The sequence below is a fragment of the Benincasa hispida genome, chromosome 4 (genome assembly GCF_009727055.1).
Source record: "Benincasa hispida cultivar B227 chromosome 4, ASM972705v1, whole genome shotgun sequence".
Lineage (NCBI taxonomy): Eukaryota > Viridiplantae > Streptophyta > Magnoliopsida > Cucurbitales > Cucurbitaceae > Benincasa > Benincasa hispida.
In genome coordinates, this window is record NC_052352.1 from 3,155,823 (window position 1) to 3,175,636 (window position 19,814).

At 38.2% G+C, this 19,814-nt stretch overlaps 4 protein-coding genes and 1 long non-coding RNA gene across 7 annotated transcripts; 3 read left to right on the forward strand and 2 right to left on the reverse strand.

Moving 5' to 3' along the window:
* The first annotated feature begins 1,989 nt into the window (after positions 1 to 1,989).
* On the forward strand, positions 1,990 to 4,505 carry LOC120075481. The gene is made up of 6 exons (XM_039028907.1): positions 1,990 to 2,260; positions 2,681 to 2,927; positions 2,988 to 3,184; positions 3,511 to 3,632; positions 3,702 to 3,803; positions 3,921 to 4,505. The coding sequence occupies exons 1-6, from the start codon at positions 1,990 to 1,992 to the stop codon at positions 4,503 to 4,505; spliced, it is 1,524 nt and encodes a 507-aa protein (XP_038884835.1).
* A 1,647-nt stretch (positions 4,506 to 6,152) lies between these two features.
* On the forward strand, positions 6,153 to 8,866 carry LOC120076580. 2 transcript variants are annotated; one of them, XR_005481579.1, is made up of 4 exons: positions 6,166 to 6,639; positions 6,760 to 6,827; positions 7,376 to 7,472; positions 7,629 to 8,866. It is a non-coding gene; the product is annotated as an uncharacterized LOC120076580 (long non-coding RNA). The 2 variants fall into 2 exon arrangements; XR_005481578.1 differs by having other exon boundaries at positions 6,153 to 6,639; positions 6,760 to 7,472.
* Positions 8,867 to 9,035: 169 nt separating this feature from the next.
* Positions 9,036 to 11,816, reverse strand: LOC120076579 (prostaglandin E synthase 2-like). The gene is made up of 6 exons (XM_039030451.1): positions 11,400 to 11,816; positions 10,868 to 11,002; positions 10,678 to 10,756; positions 10,406 to 10,500; positions 9,593 to 9,760; positions 9,036 to 9,494 (listed from the first exon to the last, which is right to left on the reverse strand). The coding sequence occupies exons 1-6, from the start codon at positions 11,728 to 11,730 to the stop codon at positions 9,328 to 9,330; spliced, it is 975 nt and encodes a 324-aa protein (XP_038886379.1). The 5' UTR covers positions 11,731 to 11,816; the 3' UTR covers positions 9,036 to 9,327.
* Positions 11,817 to 13,306: 1,490 nt separating this feature from the next.
* LOC120075833 (nucleoporin GLE1) lies at positions 13,307 to 15,609 on the forward strand. Of its 2 annotated transcripts, none has more exons than XM_039029520.1 (3): positions 13,307 to 13,552; positions 14,385 to 14,751; positions 14,842 to 15,609. In XM_039029520.1, the coding sequence occupies exons 1-3, from the start codon at positions 13,469 to 13,471 to the stop codon at positions 15,354 to 15,356; spliced, it is 966 nt and encodes a 321-aa protein (XP_038885448.1). In that variant the 5' UTR covers positions 13,307 to 13,468; the 3' UTR covers positions 15,357 to 15,609. The 2 variants fall into 2 exon arrangements, with proteins under 2 accessions (XP_038885448.1, XP_038885449.1); XM_039029521.1 differs by having other exon boundaries at positions 14,385 to 14,739.
* A 374-nt stretch (positions 15,610 to 15,983) lies between these two features.
* Positions 15,984 to 19,086, reverse strand: LOC120076455 (rac-like GTP-binding protein 5). The gene is made up of 7 exons (XM_039030290.1): positions 18,548 to 19,086; positions 17,609 to 17,696; positions 17,400 to 17,509; positions 17,261 to 17,324; positions 16,688 to 16,752; positions 16,529 to 16,594; positions 15,984 to 16,439 (listed from the first exon to the last, which is right to left on the reverse strand). The coding sequence occupies exons 1-7, from the start codon at positions 18,644 to 18,646 to the stop codon at positions 16,338 to 16,340; spliced, it is 594 nt and encodes a 197-aa protein (XP_038886218.1). The 5' UTR covers positions 18,647 to 19,086; the 3' UTR covers positions 15,984 to 16,337.
* Between the last annotated feature and the right edge of the window lie 728 nt (positions 19,087 to 19,814).

Consider the following 19,814-nt stretch of genomic DNA (forward strand, 5'->3'; position numbering starts at 1 on the left):
GACCGACGGGTCTAGTTTCATGTTTGACGGTGTGCCTTTAGGCCGCTAGACATGCGTGAATTGACAGGTTCACGTTCATATTATTTTTCCATGTTTGACGGCGTGCCTTCAAGCCGCTAGACATGCATGAACCGACAGGTTCATGTTCATGTTATTTTTCCATGTTTGACAGTGTGCCTTCGAGCCGCTAGACATGCATGAATCGACAAGTTCACGTTCATGTTACTTTTCCATATTTGACAATGTGCCTTCGGGCCGCTAGACATGCGTGAGTTGACAGGTTCACATTCATGTTACTTTTCCATGTTTGACAGTGTGCCTTTGGGCCATTAGACATGCGTGGATCAACTGGTTCATGTTCATGTTACTTTTCCATGTTTGACGATGTGCCATCAGGCCACTAGACATGTAAGTCAAGGCAAGACAGTACGTCCTTTGGTTTCTTTTCATTATCTGAGATAGTTGTAGTTATTTGAGCCACGAGCCCATCATTCTTGGATGCATAGTCGGATCCCGGTAATGGGATCACTTACTGAGTATTTTATACTCAACCTTTATCTTTACATTTTTTAAGTAAGGGCAAGGACACTTGGACGACTGATAAGAGGAATCTGTGACAGTACCAAAGGAACTAGAAACGCTTCCGCATTTGAACCTTTATGTCTTCTCATGTTTTTTTATTTATTATTATTTTTTAATTTATTTACTTCATGTTAAGGGGTACCCCGGGTCAACGATTTAAAATCTTGAGTTAAAGTCAAAATAGTTTCTTTATACACTTAAGCAGTCCAAAATCCTATTATTTTATTTTATTTTATTTTATTTTGTCCCTCAATGTGAATATTTATGCATGCATGTAATGATTCCCTTTTTAGTTATCCTAAGGAGTCGGGTTGTTATAGTTGGTATCAGAGCCCGTGTTTTAGGTTCTGTAAACTGACTTACTATATAAGTCCAGGTTGTTCCTTTCGGCTTATAACAAATTCTTCGTCGTTGTCAGGTATGTCCCTTATGAAAAGTATCTAGGACAATATGCACCCAAATATGTAGCATTTATGATTGCATTTGATGTGTTTTACTGGTAAGGAAAGTAGTTAAGGGTTGGTTGCGAACAATTATCAGGAAATGGTGCATGTTAGGGGAAGAGGCAGTCATAGGGTTACCAAAAGGGGACGGGTTCCCGAAAAACAGAATCTGATAATTCAAGATCAAGATCCTCATGATAAGAATCCATAAATTCAAGATTCACAAGTTCAAGACCCTCCAATACCAGAGGATTCCTTGTCACCTAGGGACCCCTCAGGGTCAGGGTGGCAGCGAACCCAGACACGAAGTAGAGCCCAGCACACGGCCACGCCACCACAGATGCAGGCCACCCCAGTCATTCCATCAAAGTTTACCAAATGGACAACCACTATTGGGGAAGCAGTTACATCAACTGTGTTGAGTAAAACGAAGGACATGCTGGATGAACGAATGGCCTAGTTTGCCCAATTCCAACAGACGCCACCCCCGTAGGATCAGATGCCGCAAGTCCAGACTCAGAACATGACCCAAAACCAAAGCATGTCGGGCCTTTCGGTGGAGGCCAAGCATTTGCGAGATTTCAGGAAGTACAACCCCAACACCTTCAATGGGTCACTAAAGGACCCTACCAATGCAGAGTTATGGATATCCAAGATTGAAACGATTTTCCATTATATGAAATGCGCAAAAGATCAGAAAGTGCAATGTGTCGTTTTCATGCTCACTGACAAAGAATAAATTTTGTGGCAATCGGCAAAAAGAATGTTGGGCGTGGGAGGGGAACTGGTGACATGGGAGCAGTTCAAGGAGCGCTTTTACGCGAAGTACTTCTCTGCCAACTTGAGGTACAATAAGCAGAAGGAGTTCTTGGAGCTGAGGTAGGGACACAGGTCAGTAGAGGAGTATGACCAGGAGTTTGACATCCTATCCTGTTTTGCCCTGGAGTTGGTTGCTACGGAAGCTATGAGGGTAGAGAGGTTCGTTCAAGGCCTAAAGGACAGTATACGAAGTATTGTGCGAGCCTTCAAACCAACCACTCATGCTGAGGCACTTCGCTTGGCAGTTGAGGTGGACCCACAGTCGGGAGACGAGCATTCACAGGCATTTAGGGTGGAACATTCCTCAGGTCAGAAGAGGAAGGTAGATCAGAAGGCTTTCGAGCCTCACCCCCATCAGAAGATTCAAAGCTCAGGCAGACCGCTTCAACACTTTAAGCAACAGGTTGCCGAGGCAGGTATGGCAGAAAGAAATCGGTCGGTGTGTAGCTCGTGTGGAAGACGTCACTGAAGACGATGTTTGGCAGGCACCGGGGTCTATTTTCATTGCAAGTAGGAGGGGCACTCGATGGATAGATGCCCTAATAGAAACACGTCCCGTTACGGGAACCAGTTTGTAGGCCATGAACAGAGGAGTTCGAATAGGCCTCAGCATCAATAAGGTCGTGTTTACTCAACCATCTGGCATGAGGCTGAGAAAGCAGGCACTGTTGTGACAGGTACGCTCCCAATCTTGGGACACTTTGCGCTGGTATTGTTTGATTTTGGTTCATCCCATTCGTTTATATCATCGATATTTGTTAAACATGCCATGTTAGAATTAGAGCCCTTGCACTATGTATTTCTGGTATTCACTCTGTCTGGAGAAATTATGTTAGCAAAGGAGAAGATAAAAGCATGTCAGATTGAAGTAGCGAGTCGTACACTGGATGTGACTTTAATAGTCTTAGACATGCGAGATTTTGATGTGATTTTGGGCATGGATTGGCTAGTTATTAATCATGCCAGTATAGACTGCTCTCGCAAGGAGATGATTTTTAACCCTCCCACAGGAGCCAGCTTTAAATTTAAAGAGGCGGGGACCGTGGTCCAACCCAAAGTAATTTCCGCCATGAAAGCCCAGAGGTTGCTTAACCGGGGTATCTAGAGTATCTGGAGTATCTTGGCTAGTGTTGTTAACACTAGAGAGCCTGAGGTCTCCTTGACTTTGGAGCCAGTAGTACAAGACTACCTGGATGTCTTTCCAAAGGATCTCCCAGGTCTACCGCCGCATCGGGAGATAGACTTTGCTATCGAGTTGGAGTCAGGCAAAGCTCCGTACATAATGGCTCTAGCAGAACTGAAGGAGCTTAAGGTTCAGTTGCAAGAGTTGTTGAATAAAGGTTTCATCCACTCTAGTGTATCCTCGTGGGGAGCACCGGTACTTTTTGTGAAAAAGAAAGATGGGTCATTACGTATTTGCATTGACTATAGGGAATTAAATAAGGTGACTATAAAAAAAAAAAAAAAAAAAAAGTATCCACTTTCCAGGATTGACGACTTATTTGACCAGTTGCAAGGAGCTATAGTGTTTTCTAAGATTGATCTTCGGTCGAGATATCATCAGTTGAGGATAAAGTATAGTGATATTCCTAAGACAGCTTTTCATTCGAGGTATGGGCATTATAAATTCATCATGATGTCATTTGGGTTAACAATGCTCCTGCAGTATTCATGGACCTAATGAATAGAGTGTTTAAGGAATTTATTGACACCTTTGTGATAGTCTTCATAGATGACATTTTGGTTTATCCCAAGATAGAGACAGAACACGAGGAGCATTTACAAAAGGTTCTAAAGACCTTGAGGGCACAAAAGTTTTATGCTAAGTTTTCCAGGCGTGAGTTTTGATTAAAACAGGTGTCCTTTCTAAGGCATGTGGTGTCCAAGGAAGGTGTATCTGTTGACCTCACAAAGATTGAGGCAATCACGAGTTGGCCTTGTCCAACCACAGTTGGAGAGGTACATAGTTTCTTGGGGTTGGCGGGCTACTATCGTCGATTTGTGAAGGACTTTTCCCGTATAGCCACCCTTCTGACCTAATTGACCCGAAAAAGAGCTTCCTTTATTTGGAGTAAGGCTTGTGAGGATAGTTTCCAGGATCTCGAGCAAAGGTTGGTTATTACCTCAATTCTCACCATGCCGGATGGAACAGGTGGTTTTGTTATTTACAGTGATGCCTCCAAGAGAGGTTTGGGGTGCGTATTGATGCAGCAAGGTAAGGTAGTTGTTTATGCCTCTTATCAGTTAAAGAACCATGAATGGAACTATCCCACACATGATTTGGAATTGGCAACAGTGGTTTTTGCTTTAAAAATCTGGAGGCACTACTTGTATGGCGAAAAGATACAGATTTTCACCGACCACAAGAGTTTAAAATACTTCTTCACTCAGAAGGAGTTAAACATGAGGCAGCGTAGGTGGTTGGAGCTAGTGAAGGATTATGATTGCGAGATTATGTACCACCCAGGGAAGACAAATGTAATGGCGGATGCTCTAAGTAGGAAGGTAGCCCATTCAGCAGCCCTTATCACTAGACAGACCCAGTTATGTAAGGACCTGGAACGGGCCGAGAAAGCAGTGGTGGTAGGGGAGGTCTCTGCACAGTTAGCACAGTTATCAGTACAAACGAGTTTGAGGCAAAGAATTATTAATGTTCAATAGAGTGATCCTTACCTGGTTGAAATAGTGCAACAGGTGAAGGCAGCGCAGGGTTGTGAGTTCTCCATGTCCGCAGATAATGGTCTTACTTTTCGGAGACGCTTATGTGTACCAGCAGACGGTGACCTCAAGAATGATTTGTTATGGGAGGCTCATAACTCCCTATTTTTTATATATCCTAGTACCAAAATGTACCAAAACCTAAAACGTTGTTACTGGTGGATTAACATGAAAGGGGAGATAGCAGAGTTTGTCAATAAGTGCTTAATGTGTCAGCAGGTGAAGACCCCAAGACAAAAGCCAACAGGCTTGTTGCAACCTTTGAGCGTACCAGAATGGAAGTGGGAGAATGTTTCGATGTACTTCATTGTGGGATTGACGCGAACCGCAAAGGGTTTTACAATGATTTGGGTTATAATGGATAGACTCACCAAGTTAGCACATTTTATTCCAGGGAAGCCCACATATTCAGTGAATAGGTGGGTACAGTTGTATATAAAAGAGGTGGTAAGGTTGCACGGGATGCCCGTGTCCATCATGTCTGATAGGGACCCTCGATTTACCTCCAACTTTTCACCCACAAACTGATGGTCAGACAGAGCGATTAAACCAGACATTAGAGGATATGTTACGTGCTTGTGCATTAGAGTTTTCAGGAAGTTGGGACTCTCACCTACATTTGATAAAGTTTGCCTATAATAATAGTTATCAGGCGACCATTGGCATGTCGCCGTTTGAGGCCCTTTATGGGAAGAGTTGTAGGTCACCCGTATGCTAGGATGAGGTTGGGGAACGGAAATTACTAGAACCTGAGTTAGTACAAATCACGAATGAGGCAATACAGAAGATTAGGGCCCAAATGTTAATGGCTCAAAGTAGGCAGAAAAGTTACGCTGATGTTAGGCGTAAAGATCTGGAGTTTAAGGTAGGTGAAAAAGTGTTTCTGAAAGTGGCACCTATGAAAGAGGTGTTGAGATTTGGCAAGAAGGGTAAGCTGAACCCTCGATTCATCGGGCCATTTGAGATCCTGGAACGAATTGGTCCTGTAGCTTACCGGCTGGCCTTGCCCCCATCCCTTTCTGTAGTTCACAATGTTTTTCATGTTTCCATGTTGAGGAAGTACGTAGCAGACTCATCTCATGTTGTGGATTATGAGCCTTTGCATTTGAATGAGAACCTGAGCTACAAAGAGAAGTCCATTCAAATCCTGGCCAGGGAAGTGAAAGTTTTGCACAACAAGGAGATAACATTGGTGAAGGTCCTTTGGCGGAATAATCAGTTTGAGGAAGCAACGTGGGAGCGCGAGGACGACGTAAGGGTGCTTTATCCCGAGCTTTTGCAGGATTAGGACTTTCAAGAACGAAAGTTTCTAAAGGGGGTAGAATGTAACACCCCGATTTATTTTGTAATTAAGTTTTAATTTATGTTAGACTGCTTTGATAAATCAGAATCTGAGATTTATGTATTTGACTAAGTTAAAATACAATTTAATTATTTAGAATTAATTGGGTTTTAATTTGGCTTGCATTTGGAGATTTGATTATCTATGGAGATAATTAGATTTGTTTGTTGAAAGTTTTAAAAGAAAATATATATATATTTTTGGAAAATGAATTGGGAATTTGGAATTTAAAAGGGAAAAGGAAAGAGGTTTTAAGTTATATTTATATATTTACATGTGGAAAAGGAAAAGGAAAAGGAAAAAAAAAAAAAGAAAAAAAGAAAAAAGAAAAGAAATTAGAATTTTATCTCTCTCTCCTCAGCCACGCACAGACTCGACCCACCACCCTCCTTTTTGTTTTCCTTCAAGAATCGCGAAAATCCACAGCCCTAGTCATCGTCTCGTCTCGCCGCCGTCATCGAAGCTAACGTCATTGTCAATTTAGCTGCCAGCTGCTGCTTCCTCGCGCCAGACGCCGTTCCCCGATCAACGTCAAAGTTGTTGGGGTTTTTTTTTTCCTTCCTTGTCGACTCCAGACACTAGAGATCTGGTCGTGCCCTCCCCAACTGCCCTAGCCTCCGATAGAAGCAGTCGTTCATTTCAGTCAATGCTGGCCTAAGTTCCATCATCGTTCCGATCAACCACCGTTGACTTCGCTGACCGCTACTGCCTATTCTGTCAAAATTTTGAGTTTGGGTAAGAATTGGTTTGTTTTGGGCAAGAACTGGATTTTTTTCAAGATTTTGGAAGAATTTTAATCTTGTACTCACTTTCTAGGCCATAGTTGCTAAACTAAACTTGTGGTTAATGTCATAGGATTGACTCGAGTTTTATCCAAGGGTTTTTAAGGAATTAATTGCGTGGACTTTTGTGACCAAGTTGAGGTAAGTGATACCATTATTGGTGCCTTCATGCCAGGTGGCCTAGATTCGATTTACAAGTTAATTAATGGACATTAGAAGCGTGATTTTGTCCTTGTGATATCCTTGTTGCATGACAGTTATAAGTATTATGAGCATGTTTGAATTTCTAAACAGTACTGAAATTATGTATATGATGCATGATTAGACGAATAGGGCAGTTTACCGTTTCGCCTTGATGCATGTTATATTTCAGAAGACCAACGGGTCTAGTTTCATGTTTGACGATGTGCCTTCGAGCAGCTAGACATGCGTGAATCGACAGGTTCACATTCATGTTATTTTTCCATGTTTGATGGCGTGCCTTCAAGCCGCTAGACATGCGTGAACAAACAGGTTCACGTTCATGTTATTTTTCCATGTTTGACGGTGTGCCTTCAGGTCGCTAGACATGCGTGAATCGACAGGTTCACGTTCATGTTACTTTTCCATATTTGACGGTGTGCCTTCGGGCCACTAGACATGTGTGAGTCGACAAGTTCACGTTCATGTTACTTTTCCGTGTTTGACAGTGTGCTTTCAGGCCGCTAGACATGCGTAGATCGACAGGTTCACGTTCATGTTACTTTTCCATGTTTGACGGTGTACCATCAGACTCAAGGCAAGACAGTACGTCCTTTGGTTTCTTTTCATTATCTGAGACAGTTGTAATTGTTTGAGCCACGAGCTCATCATTCTCTGGTTGTGGAGGCATAGTTTGATCTCGGTAATGGGATCACTTACAGAGTATTTTATACTCAACCTTTATCTTTACATTTTTTTCAGGTAAGGACAAGGACACTCGGACGACTGATAAGAGGAATCCATGACAGTGCCAAAGGAACTAGAAACGCTTTTGCATTTGAACCTTTATGTCTTCTCATTTATTTATTTATTTACTTCATGTTAAGGAGTATCCTGGTTCAAACGATTTAAAATCTTGAGTTAAAGTCAAAATAGTTTCATTATACACTTAAGCAGTCCAAAATCCTTTTTTTTGTTTTTGTCCCTCAATGTAAATATTTATGCATGCATGTAATAACGATTCCCCTTTTAGTTGTCCTAAGAAGTCGAGTTGTTATATATACTTTTTATAAAAGAGAATACGTTAACACAAACAACGAAATACGAGAGAGGCCCCCCACCCTAATAACATAACGGAGTAAATATTGATATTTTTTTAATGTTTCTGTTAAAGAATGTTTTGGTCCTTTCCATACATAGTCCTATATATTTATCGAGCCTTTTGTGATTTGTCCAAGTCCATCTAAAATAATAGTGCACTTTACCATTTTCAACTGAGAAAATTTTAGATGGCCGTAGCATGCATACTTCTTTATATATTGCTTGTAACCTTTGCATCCTTCTACAAATCCGTGGTGTCGTTTCTCAGACAAAAGTAGTAGTTTAATGGAAAAATCCAGGTTACTACGAAGAGCCATTCAAGGTGGATTTTCAACCTGAATTATTCTCACTAGTAGGCCGAATTCTGTTTACATAATTAAAGTATCTCATTGGTTCTTTTATGAGCTGTTGGACTCGACATTTCATTCCATTTACTTCAAGATCATAATCTTATTGACATCAGGGAGCCCTTGAAAGGTGAGCGAAACACCAAAATGGCGACTATCCACAGTTCAGATCTCACCAAGGAAAATGTTACTAAATTTTGAGGACACCCCAACCAAGGCCTAAATGGCAGCCTAATTTAGTAGGTCATAATTGAGAGACGGAATACTTCTTGAGCCAGAACACAGCACCAACCATGAAGCTTTATGAGCACCAATATAAATAAACAAAAAAGGAGTATTTCTTAGGTGGTGATGTCACTTCCTAAAGCTTGTGGAACAATGGTAACCTTCTCCACCATGCGTCATGTTATCTATGAAAAGTTGGAGTTGAATGGCAGAAAATTAGGGGTATGGGAAATATTACAGAGGGGAGTAAAGGTATATCATGGACTTTAGATCCTAAAGCTGTTCTAAACTATATGTATATGGAAAAGGATGTGCGTATGTTTTATCTATACTCTTTGTAAGCATTTAGGCTGTTCTCAAACCTCAGCACATGATGCTTTTTATTAGCCGAGCCCATAAGAAACAGATCCATTGTAATAGTCTAATCCTACTTTATGGAAACGAATCAAATCTAATCTTGATCATGTAAAGAGATTAAGTTTTATGAAAACTCTCGTTGATCCTGTAAGATTTTCTTTTCCTGATAGCGGGTCACATGTATAGGACCAACTGGGGCATGCACCAAAATCAATACAGTAAACTATAATGCGGCAACACCACCTTTAAGTACAACATTCAGACTCTCCAATGGTCTGAAAGGACAAGAGAAATCCCAATTTGTAACATGGATCTAGCAGATTATTCTCACAGACGAGCTTTTATGATCTAAGGTTCTAAATGTTCAGATATTTTTCTACAACCTGGCAAGACATGGAGTTAATATCGAGAAACAAAAACTGTAAATTGAACTAACTTCCAGAGTCAATCCTTGCAGACTCTCCCACTGCCTTCTCCATTCTAGAATACCATTCACCAACTCTTGTATGCTCTACCATATCTTTTCCAGATTGAAGGTGTCGGATTGGTCTCAAGACACCAAAGACAGCAAGATCGGCTAAGTTGGGATTTGCTCCACCTATCCAGAGACAAATATGTCATAAAATAGAACTGTTCTTCTCAAATATCTTTACCTTATTTATAACTGAACAGAATCGTGAATGAAGTTAAGCATACCAAGAAACTCACGGCCTTTCAGTGCATTCACCCATGTTTCTGCAGCTCCATATAAGGCTTTGCGTTCATCAGTGATGTTATGTCTCTCTTTCAATTTCTTGGAAACAAAATACATGGCTGTAGCCCCGCCATACTTTGCTATTATCCTTTGAGCGAAACTAAAATTCCCTGCACCATATTAAAGTTATACAGGGAAGTCAGGTACTCAAGAATTTATTCTCTAATTTCAAATCTAGTTCTCTAGTTATCTTGCTTTAACTCTGCAATTGATGAACACAAACAAATAGAATAATAAACATATATACATTTTGTCGGATCAAGTCTACGTCTAAATGAGCATAAAACAAAAAGTGACTCTATGCATATCCTAGACACAGTTCTTAGCCGTATCAACCTACTGCTGAACATAGCATTTTAGAGACCATTGCTCATCCATCCTTGTATTCTCTAATTTCAATCTAGCTCTCTAGTTCTCTCGCTTTAACTCTGCAATTGATGAACACAAACAAATAGAATAATAAACATATATATACATTTTATTGGATCGTAGATCTAAATGAGCATAAATATTAACTCCCCACAGCTTGATTCATGAGTCATGCGAACAACTGATCATGAGTTGAGATTTACCTATTTCAATACAATAAGAAAGTGAATGATATTTTATAATTTAGAAACAAACAACCCTCCAGTGAATACATAATTCAATGTGATGAGACAAGATAATGAAGTCGGAAATTAAATAATAAAAAATATGATACAATATGCTAACTATGCGGCAAAGCCAGCTAAAATAGTTCATAGCTATCATACCATGTGTGGTTATGTAGTTGAAAGACTCAAGAGCCTCTTTGTAATTTCTGTATATGTTTGGCGATAAAACGTGCACCAAGTGATTATCCACCCACCTACACGTCAAGACATCCTCATCCATCAGTCACATATGCACAAAAATGTTGAAAGACAAACTAGTCAAACAAATTCTTTATCAGGAAAGAATTTGTTTGCTTCTAAAATCCAATGGGTCCATAGAAAAGCTGCTTGAAAAAAAAAGTTCAGAAGCTTGAGATGTAAAATAAGTATACCCAAGCCACTTTCTTTCTTCTTCCGAGTTCGACGAAGAGTTCTCAGGATGAATTCTTTGGTATAACTTATGAATTATATCTGTACAAGTAAAACAGGCCAATTATCTATAATTACACTGATTGAAAACATTATAACATGACAAAAGAATATATTCTCCATTTTTCCTAGTGATTTCGGATCAGAATGAACCTGTAGAATCCACCATCTGTACACCATCAACCATCAGAACTGGCACCTTCTTGTACTCAGACCACTTAATCTCCGTTTTGAAGATTGGATTCACTTCCACTACTTTATAAGGGACGTTGTAATAGTCCAAGAATGCTGAGGGAAAAAGAAGTTTAATAGCAATTTTAAAGACCAAGAAAAGAAGTGATGCAATAGAATTGTAACTTCACATAAAAATTCTAGCTTAAGCACCTACTTTGCTTCATTCAATGTAATTTATAAAATAACATAAGGTTCATGTATACTTATTTAGGATTTCATATCTACTTTTTGCGAGATTAGTCGTAACCTGCCCAGACACTCACGGATTTCAAAAAAACAAAAAGAAAAAGAAAAACATCCATCCAAACATGTGAAAAATTGCTTCTCATCCACATTCAAAACTTATTTACCATATCTAGAATTCACAAGACTCGTTTATTGTAATCCACCTTCTTCGAGTTGACAAGAATTTCATATTCTACAAATTCCTCTAGGACGTTCGGTTAATTACCTTTAACTTTGTTGCAGAACGGGCAAGCCTCGTACTGATAGAGAACCACATCCTTGGGCACGAGCGACGGAGGCGGTAGGTCATTAGCCAAATCTTGAGCCAGCGACGAAGAGGCCATAGAGACGCACCGACCATTTCCAGCAACTTTACGAACAGGCGAAGGATGATATGAACCAAATGGATTCGCTACTTTAGAGAAACACCGAATATTCGATCCAGCACACGTTCTTAGCACCGTCGATTGACGGAGGAGCCGCTGGTAAGCGGTGGCGGTGGTGGCATCACCACTCACAATTCGGCGGAGTAGATGAACTCCGTTAATCCTTCTCATGGCAACCAAGATCACAGTGGTTGTTGGATTTTTTCTTCCAAGGTTTTGCAAGGGTTTGGGGCAGAGGAAATGTTACGATACCAGCCGTTGATGTAAAGACGGGTGCACAATGTTACGATTGTCCGCGATGCAGTAGATTACAACTCTTTGGAACTTTCCTACTTACGTATAGAAACGCGTCAAACAAACCCCGCTCCATGCTATTGTATTTCCCAAAATGCCCTTTAAAAAGTTCAAATTCTCTTTTTGATTTAAGATAAAAAAATCATTTATTATATTCTTACTCATAATTTGCATCATGATTTGTTTTAATTTGTAAGTTCCTTTTCTAAAAACTTTATTCGGATTGAATTTTATATTTAAAAATTTTATATATGCCATCAAATATTGAAACTATCCATCCCTATATCCTATATCTCAATTATAACTGACATGTACTTATTTATAAAATAAAAATAATGATATGTATATCTTCTCTTGAAGTTTGAGTTTCAAATAGAGATGTTTAAATAATTCGAAAACAATTTGAACAACACGAAGTACCCAATCTAAATTGTAATGGTTGGGTTAGATTGAGTTAGTTTTAATTTTAGGTTGGGTTTGGTTAAATTTTATATTTTTTTTCAGATTGGATTGGGATAGGTTTGAGTTATACTTTTAAAAACTAAGTTTAGATTTATATAATAGATAGCTTGGATTTTGCTACTTAACATTTGAGTTTGATGAAATTTTAGTTATCAACATGTGTTGATGAAAAATTCAAGTATTTTAAGTTAATAAAAAATATATTAAAGGAACAAAATAAACAACTCGACAACCCAACGTTGTGTTGGGTTTGGTTGGAGACCCAATTCGGATCATTCTCGTAGCAAACCCGACCATCTCGATCGAAAAATTCTCCAACTCAATCCATGTACACCCCTAGTTTCAAATCTTCATACCTTTTAGTTGTTGTTCTTAAAAATGTACCATGTGCTTTGTAAATACAACGTTTATTGAACACAAAATTAATAGTTTTTTTTAATTTAAAAAGATGTACAATTAGAGATGGAATAGTTTTAGAAAAAATAAATGTATAATCTATACAACTATTTAACTTAGGCACAAATCTATTATAGTGAACAGGTTGACATGTACCGTCTGAGTTCAAATCTTAAATTTCTACTTACTTATTGAATTAAAAGAGTCTTGTGATTAATTTTTTTTTTAAGCTAACTCTTCTAAAAGGTAGAAGTGAAAAAAGAATCTTTAATAAATTGAAAACTATCAAGTTTTTTTCTTCTAAAAAAAATTGAAAAAATTTAACCATAAGAAAGATAAATCAATTTATTTTTAAATATAATAAATATATTCATTTATCGGTGATAGTCTAAATAGAAATTATCCATATCAAATAAAAGTCTACGAGTATGATGAATATTATTTTATCCTTTAAAACAATCAAATCATTAATTAAAACATAATCAAAAGCGTAAAAAAGCTACGAATAAGGAGAAGGGTAAATAGGTATTTTGAGTCTAAAGTCCGTAGATCGGCTCTATAAATAGACGGCCACCCCCTTTTGATAGCCGCGTAAAGGCATTTAGGTTTTCCGAATTGCTGCCTCATCAAGAAGTTCTTCGTTCTCCGCTAGGGTTTTCATCGCGATCTCGTTTCGTCTTTGTTTTTTCGCAAATCCCAACTTCTTCTCTGTTTTTTCTTTCAAATCTTTGCCGAATCCTTCCCATAATAGACACAGATGTCTCGCTGCTTTCCTTACCCACCTCCTGGTTACGTGAGGAAGGTGGCTAGCACCGAGGCGGCCTTGATCGAATCGATTAAGGTTTGTTTCAGCTATTTGGTTGGTTTTCATAATGTATGCTGGATTCAATTGTGTTCTGATTCCAATTGATTGCGAGATCTCTTGGGATTGTAACTTTTTGGATTGGGGTATATCTGTAATCAGGAACGGCTTTTCTTGTAATTTTTGCGTCGATGGGGGTAACAATGGATGTGGGTTTCTTGTATCGGTTAGGTCCGAGAGTTACAAGTTTTGAACCCTAATGTTGATTTTGGATTATTTGGACTTTAGTTTCTAGGTTTAGTTTGGTTCTTCTGTGTAATATCTCTGAAAGGAACAAGAGATCTTTGAGAGGTCGAGTGTATAGATAGTTTGTTGGGGTTCTGCTAGTTGCATGTCGTACTCTTCGTTCTTGGATCTTGTATCGATGTGTTCCGCGTTTAAAATCAAAACACTTCAACAAACGTAACTTGTAATTTTTATAGATCGTTTACTTATCATGTGGACATCATGGTTTTCTAAATGCTTTTAAAACCCAGTTCCTTTTATTTTAAATGGATTGTTTTCTACATGTTTTAAATGGAAGAGATCTAGGGTTTCCCGTTAGTTGATTATTATGAACGCTTTTACATCAAGTTTTCGTAGAACCTTTTTTCCTATGATGATATCTTCAGGCATATGAATACATGATATGAATGTATGAGTTTGCTAGTTAGAATATATGATTATCCGAGTCCAGATAAATACTCTCCTTTACTATAGGAATAGATACCCGTTTTTGAAGGGCTGCATTATATTATTTAGGGAATGGTTGATCTGTTTGGTGCTTGTGTCGTCTGCTATTTTTTGAACTGGTTATTCTGGTGCGTTATAGCTCCAATCTGAAAGACGACAGAGCAAGAATGATAGTAAGAAAGAGAAAAGTAAGCACAAGAAAGAGAAGAGCAAGGACAAGAAAGAGAGAAGTAAGGACAAGAAACACAAAAGCAAAGAACGTAAAGAAAAATCCTCCCATAGCCGTGACTTGAATGATCAGAAACAAAAGGAATGCTTAAAAGAAGCTAAGGAGCTTCTTAAGGGAACCAAAGTTGAAGCAGAACAATTAGAAAGGAGTGGTCTCACTGAAGAGCATGGACAACCTGTATGGCCTCAGAGCCCTGGATACTTGTCTGATGGAACTCAGATCAACCATAAGAGGAAAAGGGATGCTTCATTACAGTCTAATGAAGGTTGTAAGCCTGGTGGGTTATTTTTATGGAAAATAGGCTATTTTATGAAGTAAGTTATATTGTCCATTTGAACAACCATTAATATGTTATTGATATTAACAGGCAAAATCATCCGAATCAAACTCTCACTAAGCCAGCAAGAGGATTCATCAGCTGGCAGTGAACAGACGTGTTCTACATCTGGTCGAGATATTTCTGTTGATCAAAAAAGAGATGAAAACAGTCGTGGATCTATTCAGCAAAATACTGGCTTCACCTATGCTGGAACAGCTGTTGCTGTCAACGATCCCTCTTCATCCAAACCAAAGATCCAATCTGTCAAGGACATTAGTTCGAAAGGTAATGTTGTGTCATTACCTCCTCGTACCAGAAGTCCTGCCGAATCTGCTTATGAGGCCTTGTTTGAGAAATGGGTAGCACCACCACTTCAATTGGAGCAACAAACGGATGATGAGGATTGGCTCTTTGGAAGAACTAGAAAGCAAGATGGACAAAGTACCAACAACAAAGCTTTCAGTTCTGTTCCTAGCTGTGGTAGAAGTTCGAGTTTGTGGCCGAGAGGACAATATCTTGCCGATGCTGATGTTTATTCATTACCTTATACGATCCCATTTTGATTTTGAATTCTTTACTTCACTGAGTAATATGTACAGTATGCCGGTAGGAACAATAGTCTTACTTTGGCGGTTATAATTGTTTTAGAATCAATATAGTTGACGCTCAATTTTGTGTCCTCTGTTGGGTACCGATGCAATCTGCTGTTACTTCCCCTTTCGATTAATGAACAAAACGTAAATTCTTGAGAGATATATGTAAATGTATTGCCAAGATATGTTTATGACAATATAGCACGGCTTTTTTTCACTTCAAGATTTGAATCCGACATTTTAATCTATTCAAAAGTGCTCCTACTCATTTACTTCGATTTAAGCTGTAAACATTATTTTACAACTTATTCACTGCATTTTGATAACTTAGGCGAATACAACAAAAAGAAAACTCATTGGAACTGTTCTCACCAATTTTGCTTGTTAAAGTCAGAAATTTTTTGGGATTGTGTTTCGTAAATTTAAATCACTCGGAGAAGTTAAAAAATTCAGTTCATGGTTGATATATGAATGTCTATACCGAAACTAACTCAAGGTGTGATTATCCAATGTACTAATTTTAACAATTCAACACAAAGTTCTTAAAATTTTCCAAGCCCAAAGCTCCATAAATCGTTAAACATGTGATCGAATTTGTGTCAGAGAAATATCATCATGTGAATGGAATTAGACAAAATATGTTACCAGTACCAACCATGTTCATGCCCAGGGAGCAGTTCTTTTAAGTATCTCATTAATACATGAACAATTCAAACAGACAAATTGGGGTTAGCAATGTTGGTCATCACTAACAAACTGATTGCAAAATAAGAAACAAACATCATCACTGTTCTATTTGCATTTTGGAATGTCAGCTTGGGGCCGTATACGATACAGTCCATCATTCGCCGCTTCCTTGGGATGACATGGATTAAAGATATGCTGAGAAAAAGGCGAGTACATATGAAGTCGTCGTTCCTTCGGCACAAGCAAAAGCACTTCCTTCTGCGATCATAAGATGGAACAGACATTCTGTGACTTCTTCTTCTTCTTCTTAGACTTCGGCGGCTGGAGCACCACTTTAATGGCTGCATCGAACACTCCTTTCACATTCTGCAACAAACCATCCAACGATTTCCATGAATTGCACACAGATACGAAAAATATGAGCTGTCCAAAACAAAAACAGATAGGTGTCGTGCCTGCTGGGTTTTTGAACTACACTCGATGTATGCCGGGGCTCCAATAACTTTTCTCAACTCCTCTCCCTACAGTAAAGAATAGCAGAATCAACCAAAAAACGCCGTTGTACTTACACAAAGTAGATGTTTACGAATAAATGTAGATATGAAGGTATTTACCTGAACAGTGGAAATGGGTACTGCACCAGGGTGGTCTACAAAGAACTGCTTGTCATCCCGAAGATCTATGAATGAAATAGAGTGAGATGATTGTTCTTATCCACATGTTATAATAATGAGGATGATTTGATTTTCATTCTTTCATTTATCCAGAATATTACATCACACATAAGATAGAGGATTTGAACCTATGGTCCAAAATAGTGGTGTTTTTGCTGAGATATGTTTGTATTGGCAAATGCCAATATTTGATTCTTGTTGAAAATGAAGTAATTGGGAAAAGTAGAAGAAACTAGAGACGTTGCAGTGCAACAGTAACAACATACTGTGAACTGCTATTGAAAACAGAATGTGGGACATAGACGACACAAAAATAATTGAAACACTGGTCAGTTAGACAATCGTGAGATTAAGATTCAGTGACTTGGGAAAGGATGGATGCACACATCTCACTAAGACCAGGATTAACTCACTACACTTCCTGATCCATCGCTCTACTAAGGCACCAGATTAATTGCTCAACCCCTATGGAAAAATACAAAGCCGACTTCAAAACAAATAAATAATTCTTACCAAGTTTAGTTCCAACAAGAACTATTGGAACACCAGGTGCATAATGTCTCAATTCAGGAATCCACTGTAGGAAAATGTAAAAAAGGTCATCAGCAAAGGTCTAATTTTTTGCATATATAGATCATATCCAGCTTGCTACCTTCTTGGCAACATTTTCATAGCTGGCCTTGCTTATGAGAGAGAAAGCAAGAATAAAAACATCAGCACCTCTATAGCTTAGTGGTCTTAATCTATTGTAATCCTCTTGACCTGTTCAAAATAGTAATTTTAAATTTCTTCTATACATAAAAAGAAAATGACCAAGTTGGTTATTGGGTGGACAAATTAGAACTCTCATCATGTGGTTACCAGCAGTATCCCATAATCCTAGGTTGACCGTGCTTCCATCAACCACCACATTGGCACTGAAATTGTCAAAAACGGTAGGCACGTAGTCCTGCAAATTAGAAAGATACATATGTGCTGAGAAATTAGAAATGGAAGTGCCTAATGGAAGGTTACAGGAGATCAAGAGTTCTATTCATGGAGTAAAGGGTAAGAAAATTATATACTTAGTTCAATGTTTTGATAAAATATACACTTAAAACCAGGCAAAGGTAAAAGGCAACCATCAAATAAGAACTCAGAACCTTGAGATAACTTATATTAACATCTAAGCATTGAAGTATTCAATCGAACAGGTAGTTTTGAAGAAAGAAGGAGAAAACAATTCAAGTTCAAAGTTAAGGTCAAGAGAAGAAAAAAAATTGATCTCTTCGAGAAGAATCAGAGGATTCCAATTGATGAGATTGTCTGCTAGTGTGGGACTTTGAGGGGTTCATTACTATCCAAAAGCGCACATCTCGAGCAAAAATTCAATTCCACAAACTCCGATCACGGGTAACAACACGCCAAACAATTTTCAGATTAGAAATCATCCGAGTAAAATAACATCTCATCCACTCGAACCTTTAAGAAAGAACACACACGAAACAACAATCTTCAAAGAAGAAATCCAGAAATTTAATCCTTCTTTGTGCTCCCATTGAAATCAAGCAATGAAGAATTAGAAAAAAAAGGAAACGAAATAGTTTTGGCTAAAGGAACTATCAAGAACATTCCCTCGTAAGTATCCTACAAAATAGCAAACCATCATAGTTTCCTTCTTCCCATGATTCTTCCACAAGATCCATTAAAACCCTCAAACAACAAGCAAAAAGAACGATGTTATCGAAAATCAGAACACATTCATAACCCCAAAATTGCAGAAAAAACAGAACAGAACAGAACAAAACAAAACAAACTCACCGTGGGGAAAGTGTTACTCGTATAGGAAATCAACATACAGGTTTTACCCACAGCACCATCACCAACCGTTACGCACTTTATAAACCTGGACGCACTCATCTCGAAGCACCAGATCTGAACCCCCAAAACTACAATGCCTTACTCGAAATGGGTCTGTTCCTTTCTTCTTCTCCTTCCTCAGAATCGATTGTTCATCAGGCCCAGCAACAGAAAAAGAAAAAAAAGAAAAAAAGAATGAAGAAATCAGAAAATCAAGAGAAACCCATCAAGGGTAATGAAGATTAGAGAGGAAACAAGAGAATGGGGGATCTGAATTCTTGAAAAGGGGGAGGGAAAATGGGGAAAATGCAGAGTGGAGAGATCCCAAATTGCAGGAGCAGAGAGAAAGAGAGAAAGATGGGAGGAAAATGGGGTTAGAAAGAGAAAGATGGAGAGGAAAAATGGGTTATTTTGAAAAGAGGAAAGAAATGAAATGCGGTTGAAGCGCTCGCCGGCCTTCCTCACCTTCTGCCAGCTATAGCACTTCCCCTTCTACGTTCTACCACAAAATCCCCACTTTTTTTTTCTTTTTTTTTTTTTTTTTAATTTACTCGAGTCTTTAATTTTGTCCATATAATTTAACCACAAACATATTCAACTAGTTTTGGTGTTACATATCAAATTCAACATGACTCAATTTAAAATCATTTAAACCTATAGGTTGGATTGGATAATGGCTTTTGTTTTAAAGTTTCTTGTTTCCCATTTCTAATTTTTCAAGAATTATGGACAATAATATGTTTTTTTGTTATCATTTTTTAGATGTGGTTCAAATTTGATCTACAATGTTATTTGTCATTCGAGTCTTTCTTCTTAAATAGTGTCGATTTAGATTCAATCTTTTTTTTTTTTAAATGTAGTGGTTATAAAATATTAAAATAAGGCTAAATACACACTCTCCGAGACTAAGAAGACAAATCTTGCTGTGTTTCCAAAAATGGCCATATAAAAATAAAGAGAAAATTTTCTTAAAATTCGAACAAAAGAAACAAGATTGTTATCAAACAAGTCGATTTTTCAAAGAATGAGAAATAAAAACAATTTTGAATTCCCACCCTTTATGTTGTTGTATTTGGCGAAAAAAACTTTTTATATAGGATACTTGTAATTTTGAATATTCAAAATTTTTTTGTTTGAGCATAATCACATAGTTCAAGTTGTCACACCTTCCTTTAATAGACTTTGAATATTTAGTATTGTATTTATCGTGTAACATTCTCAAGGAAAA

Coding starts and splice junctions, on each gene's coding strand:
- LOC120075481 (XM_039028907.1), top strand. CDS start 1,990: ATGAGGGTAGAGAGGTTCGTTCAAGGCCTAAAGGACAGTATACGAAGT. Junction 2,261..2,680: donor GCAACAGGTTGCCGAGGCAG/GTATGGCAGAAA, acceptor AAATTATGTTAG/CAAAGGAGAAGATAAAAGCA. Junction 2,928..2,987: donor TCCGCCATGAAAGCCCAGAG/GTTGCTTAACCG, acceptor TGTTAACACTAG/AGAGCCTGAGGTCTCCTTGA.
- LOC120076579 (XM_039030451.1), bottom strand. CDS start 11,730: ATGAGAAGGATTAACGGAGTTCATCTACTCCGCCGAATTGTGAGTGGT. Junction 10,501..10,677: donor GAAGAAAGAAAGTGGCTTGG/GTATACTTATTT, acceptor CTTGACGTGTAG/GTGGGTGGATAATCACTTGG. Junction 9,761..10,405: donor CAACTACATAACCACACATG/GTATGATAGCTA, acceptor AATATGGTGCAG/GGAATTTTAGTTTCGCTCAA.
- LOC120075833 (XM_039029520.1), top strand. CDS start 13,469: ATGTCTCGCTGCTTTCCTTACCCACCTCCTGGTTACGTGAGGAAGGTG. Junction 13,553..14,384: donor CCTTGATCGAATCGATTAAG/GTTTGTTTCAGC, acceptor GGTGCGTTATAG/CTCCAATCTGAAAGACGACA. Junction 14,752..14,841: donor TAATGAAGGTTGTAAGCCTG/GTGGGTTATTTT, acceptor TGATATTAACAG/GCAAAATCATCCGAATCAAA.
- LOC120076455 (XM_039030290.1), bottom strand. CDS start 18,646: ATGAGTGCGTCCAGGTTTATAAAGTGCGTAACGGTTGGTGATGGTGCT. Junction 16,595..16,687: donor TACCCATTTCCACTGTTCAG/GTAAATACCTTC, acceptor TCTTTACTGTAG/GGAGAGGAGTTGAGAAAAGT. Junction 16,440..16,528: donor GTAGTTCAAAAACCCAGCAG/GCACGACACCTA, acceptor GGTTTGTTGCAG/AATGTGAAAGGAGTGTTCGA.